At 37.4% G+C, this 6000-nt stretch overlaps 1 protein-coding gene across 1 annotated transcript in view; it reads left to right on the forward strand.

Annotated features, from left to right (window-relative positions):
• epas1b (endothelial PAS domain protein 1b) overlaps positions 1-5058 on the forward strand; it is a 76883-nt gene extending 71825 nt beyond the window's left edge. The window contains exon 16 of the mRNA XM_047351100.1: positions 1311-5058. Within this exon, the coding sequence (XP_047207056.1) occupies positions 1311-1462 (152 nt within the window). The 3' untranslated portion in view covers positions 1463-5058. The remainder of the gene's footprint in view (positions 1-1310) is intronic.
• Positions 5059-6000: the final 942 nt, after the last annotated feature.

Genomic DNA, 6000 nt, shown 5'->3' on the forward strand with positions numbered 1-6000 from the left:
CGTTTTATTAGGATTTAATTTTATCGACCAAGGCATCACTTTGATATACATGGAAAAGGATAGATACATTTTTATTTAACCCCCTTTACTCATATGCCCCCAAATAAAATCCAAAGTTTAACATTTCATTAGCACGCAGAGTGTTTTGTGTTGCAGGAAACATCATCCTCATTGTGAAACGTGGTGCTAGCAGTATCATAGTGTGGAGATGCTTTTCTTCTTTACAAACTGGTCAGAGTTGATAGGAAGATGGATGGATCCTGGTTGGAAGCCTGTTAGAAGCTACAAAAGACTTGAGATCAAAACATCTTCTCGTGTTACGGTGGCCAAGTCAAAGGTTAGACTTGTATCCAAATGAGAATATGTGGCAAGACTTGCAAATGAATAACTACAAACACTTTCCGTCCATTCTGAGTGTGAGCTGTTTTGCAATGAAGAATGGGCTGAAAAATTCAGTTTGTGCAAGGCTGGCAGAAACACTCCAAAAAGACTTGAAGCTCTAACTGCAGAGAGTTGGTTTCACTATTTTTGACTCTTGGTGGGTTGAATACAAATGCACAGCACACTTTAGATTTATTGCAAAAAATAGAAAAGCATCCTTAATTTTTCTTTCACTGCAAAAAAGAGCTGTGTTTAAGATTACTATGGTTAAATTACACACAGATGAACTATGTTTACTATTGAGGTGGCTTCTGGGGGCAATTGGTTATACAGGATTTTCTATAACAAAAACAACAAAAAGTTCAGTTTTAGACTTTATATAGCCATATCAAAGTCAGGGGGTTGAATATAAACGTACTTTTCATAACTTTTAAAATTGTTGAAAATCATGTGTCCTTTGCTTCCATTTAACAGTAGTTTGCTATGTTGTGCTAGTCTATCACTGGTTTTTATGCGATTACAGTCTACATTGAACAGTAAACCATTCCAAGCTTGGAGAAAATGTGTTGTATCAAATATGAATTAGTTTCTAAAACATTTAAGAGATTTTTACATTGAATTGTGTGTGTAGCTGCACAGAAAACAAAAGGTCACTCCAAGCTTTAAGTGCAACTGGCAGTGCTCCTCTTTTTTTTTTTCATATTTAAAATCTTTTGATGTATATCAATAGAGGATTTTGTTTATCTTAATTTGACCGTTGCTTATGCAGACAGCTAGACATAATGTGTTCAATTCATTTAAAAGCTATGGCAAATTTCTACTGACCTTGAAGCGATTTTACTACTGTTTCAGTCTGTATTCTCCGTTTAAAGAAATAAGGAGCTGTGGTAAGAAGTTCAATGTCCTCTTTGTCTCTGTCCCTTTTCCAGGCATAGCGAGTTGGTTACTGGGCCCTTCATTTGAGCCTTCCTGCTTGCCAGAGCTGACCCGTTATGACTGTGAGGTCAACGTCCCGCTGCAGGGCAACCTCCACCTCCTCCAGGGCTGTGACCTGCTGCAAGCCCTGGACCAGAGCACCTAAAGCCCCCCTCCTCCCTCCCCCGATTCAAACCCCATTATAAGCCTGGACTTTAGGCCTGGGCCTCAGCCTACAGCCCGTGACTAAGTCTTTTTTTTTGCCTTTGTACCTCTGAGCCGTCTGAGAGCCCCGAGACTAGGCTACTTGTAGAGCACAGTATTCTTGGCCCCATCCTGTCTTACTCATCCCCTTCTTCCCGTCCTGCCTGTAGTTTTCAGCATAAACTAAATATGCAGTATGATACCAGGCTCAAGCTACATTCACCCTTTTTTACCCCCAAATTCTGCAGCTTAAATCAGATGCAAGCTGAGTGAAAGAGTGACCCTGCTTGAGAAGACCAACCTACACCGTATGAGATTAAATGGGTCACTGGGGGGAGAAAAAAAGGTCAATGCTGGGTATTTAACAGATTATATAATGTTACTCTCACTTGTGTTGTGTATGAAAGAGTTCTGACGGCATGTTGGGAATTACAGATTGGGTTGCATATAAAAAGGCTCTGCCAAAGCATTTCCAGCTGCACAGCCCGACTAGCAGCTTACTCCCACTGAAGCTGTGCGGTCTTTGCAGCTTCAGTCTCAGCCCTGCCTTCTCTCCATCACCTGAACCATGTAGCTTTGAGGAGAATATGTACTACCTACACATTAGTAGAGACACTGTGCTCTTACTTTTTTTTTTGTTGACCAACTTGAGCCTTTTTCTACATGCAAACAGACACTCATTATCTTGCTTCTTCTTGCCTGAATCTGTTCGAGCAGTCACTGTAACACGAACTGGTCACAGCCTTAAATCTCAATAAAATCTATTTTATATTTTTACTTTAGTCTTCATCAGTCTGTACTGACACAATTCCTTCTACTTGTATTAACCAAATTGATTATCCTAATTCAATTGATGCAACACTGTATTAAGACTGCCTTCTTGTGGATTTTCTGTTCTTACTCAGCCAGCTAGATTCTTATTTATGTATTTCTTTCACATATCAGTATAACACATACATGTACTCCTGTGTAAGTTAAATATTATACATTTTATCTTAAATCTGATTATTTTGAATGTGTCTGTGTTAATATAGAGTAACATCTTGTGTGGCGACAGGGTATTTTTCTTATTGTGCTGTTTATTCACCAAACTTACAGCTTGCACAGAAGAATTTGACTTGCACGTGCTCATATGGGACAGAAAAGCATAAAAAGAAGTGGTGTGCACAGATGACCAGGGGAGAGAATTCAAAATGGGTGCTGGTTGTGCGTACATACAGATATGTGATTATATTTAATGGTTTAAGTAAAGAAATTCATATGATTTCAGAGTCATTAAAGATTTTCTGCAGTTACAAACAGCTATTAGCAGAGATGCATCGAACAGAGATTTGTTCCCGATTACCATTGTCTAATTTTTTTATGCTTTGACCTGGCGACACTGATTAGGTAGCAGAAGCAATATCACAAAACCAAGTTTTACTTTATTAAATCTAAGACAAAATGATGAAGCTGCCTCTGGCATCTTGTATTAGCGATTAGCACAGCTAGATTTACTAAAACATCAGTCCCCGAGTATATTGGCTCAGGTTTTCCAAAAAGGCTGGCAAAAGTTTCTAATCCACCATGTACCTTTACAGACAGAGGTTGAACGTTCAAAAGAATAAAGCAGAACTTCTTTCTGTTATCTGCTGAAATTGCCACCAGGTTTTTTCCTGAAAAGACCCGAAGCTGCTAAATTCGGGCGCTCTGTTGTAGCAGCTAAAATGAACAGTCGACATGCTTCTGTAGAAAATACAGTTTTCTCTCAAGGAGCTTCTTACATCACTGCGCTTCCTCTGACTCTGTTTTTGAGCACTTCACCGATAATGAAAATAGCTAACTTTATTTAGTAACAACTTTTACAGCGGTTGCAGGGGTTAGCGCTAACTGTTATCCCAATGGTATGCTTACTGATCTCATAAAGACCCTTTTGTTCTTTTTCCAGCTAGCTGTTCACCAGTCGGTGTCGATCAAGCTAAGAATGTTTAATACCTGGTCATCAGCTGATTTCTTGGTGCATCTCTTGCTATTAGTTTTCATTTTAAGACTGACCTAATTGAATACTTCTAAATTACTTGACTGAAAAAACCTGCAGATAATCATCATTTTAACCCAAAAATTTAAAAGAATTTTAAATTTAAAAAATATGAAAGATTAGTTTCAGGTAAATGTAGTTTTTGGGGGTTTTTTGTTGCTTTTTTAGCTTTAAAATGTTACATAAACTGGCCTATTATCACAGCTTGATGCTTTGTTTTTCATTAGGTTTAGTCCAAAAGCCAAAGATTTACTTTACAACCGCATAGCAGAGAGAGACATGAAAGAAGTACTAGAGATGCAGTATTTTGCGCAAGTTTTTGTTGCACAATCAAAAGTGAAATGAATTGAAATCATGACCTGGAATGAAAGAAAAGGCAGTTTGCAGCAATGGAAAGGGTATAAATGAAAGGAACGTGAGACTGGAAGCGAATTTAAGGGTATTTCCGACAATCACGGGTAACTCAGGTTAATCAGAGGGCGTTTGGAGGGATTAAAAGGGCATTTTGGCCAATCAAGAGGGCACTTTAACCATGTAGACACATTAGAGGGTTTTATGGGTTTGGTAGTGACTAAGAAAGCAGCTACTTGTGTAAGTCTTGTAACCTTAGTTGGCCCTTTAGAGCACGAAGGTCAGCCCCATGACTCCTGTGCTCACCATTGCACATACCAGACACAGGAAGATCAGGCGACAGCAGAAAGTCACAGATTTTTCACTCTGAATGGAAGTTTGTAAAAAGCAGAGACCACAGTCTCTGTGAAAGCAAAGTTTAGATATTTTACAGTTATTGGACAAGGCCAGTTTATTTTTTCTCACACCAGAGTGGCTGCCAACACCAGAGAGCTTTGTTACAGAATATTATTAGCTAGAAATTAGTTTTCACCCCAGTGATGTCATTATGCCTTAAGTGAAAGATGATTCTCACCTTTTTCATGTATTTTTCTTCATCTTACTGTCCATTCCGAGGTTAATGTCTTTGTGTGGTGACCACTTTTAAACTATAGATCTTTGTACACACACACGTTATGTATTCAAAAACAGAAAACAGAACTGATGTTGAACATAGTGTTTTTAGCGTTTAATGTGTCCTGGTACTTACCCTCAGACACCCCTCCTTCCATAGATGCTGTTTAGGTAAGAACTTTTGCTGTGCCGTTTCCTCTCGTCCTGTTTTCGTGTCGTGGTATTGGTCCCCCCCCTCCATTTTCTTTTTTATCTTTTACGCTAAAATATATGTTGAATCTGTTGGCTGGCCAGTACTGTTGATGTTCATACTTTTACATGAAAAAAGAAAGATCAGAGTAAAAAAAGTAAACATGAGTTTTCTAAGTTTCACTTTACAGATATGTAGCATCTTAATTATTGTAAGGAAGGTGAAGTTGCCGCATAATCGCATAGTTTTCAAGTTGCATATATAAAAGCAATTGGGCTTCATAGACCATGTATGTGTCATTTTTAGAACTTTTATTATATGTCTTGGATCCACTAACACTGTATTTTTTTGATGTTCTCTGCTTTATGTTTTTTTTTTTTTTTTTTTTGTGAAACCATACAATGTGCCTTATTGTGACATGATGTAGTGAGTTCACCCTTCAAGTGCACAGTTTGCTCCCTCCAAAATGCCAACAAAATCATTCAGCTTCAGGGTTTATTAATTAATAAAGGAAATTCTTAAAATATTCAAAATATTAAGTAATCTGCTGCAACAAAGTCCAAATGCTCCCTTAGGGTGGTAGCTTTAATTGAAATTTGCATCTAAAAGTGATGTAACCTGATGTTCATATTAGTATGGTCTGATTAATGCTATGAGGTAATGTAAGGTACCATTGACTTTACCATTGACCATGACTTTAAAAATTACTACAGTTTACAAGTGACATGTCTGTAAAGCAGCAGACTGCAGGCTAGCCACCTGAGGATAAAGCCCAACTAATTAACTAGCTAATTTCATGTTATAGTTGTTACTAAATAAGGAGCAGAAGGGTATAATATTTACTGCAATAGGCCTTTAAGAACTACCACTAAAATTTACCGGGTGTTAATTACATATTTTATTATTATAAAATAGGCCAGATATTTTCATTAGAACTGTAATAATAAGTATGTTCTAATTCTAAAAAAGCAGTGTTTTACATTTTTGTAATATCATGATAAAGCTAAACCATGGTATTTTTATTTGTGGTCATCATACCATGAATATCCCATACTGCCTCATGGTTAATTGTTACATTATGCAATCTTTTACAAAGTATATATAATGAATTTGGAAGCAAAGATTAGATGTAAAAGTTTGGATGTTTTGATAATGACCTCTGAGGATTTTGATTGAATCACTCCTTCACAGCTTCCTTTTATATCCAATAGCCCAAAGCAGAATACCAGTGATGCAGCAGAATTCCCATTAAAGCAAAAAATCATAGATCCTCTGGTGATGACAAGTCAAACTTTGTGAGGGAGCTTTAATAAACATTTAACTCATCAGA

This window comes from Girardinichthys multiradiatus, chromosome 22 (genome assembly GCF_021462225.1).
Source record: "Girardinichthys multiradiatus isolate DD_20200921_A chromosome 22, DD_fGirMul_XY1, whole genome shotgun sequence".
Lineage (NCBI taxonomy): Eukaryota > Metazoa > Chordata > Actinopteri > Cyprinodontiformes > Goodeidae > Girardinichthys > Girardinichthys multiradiatus.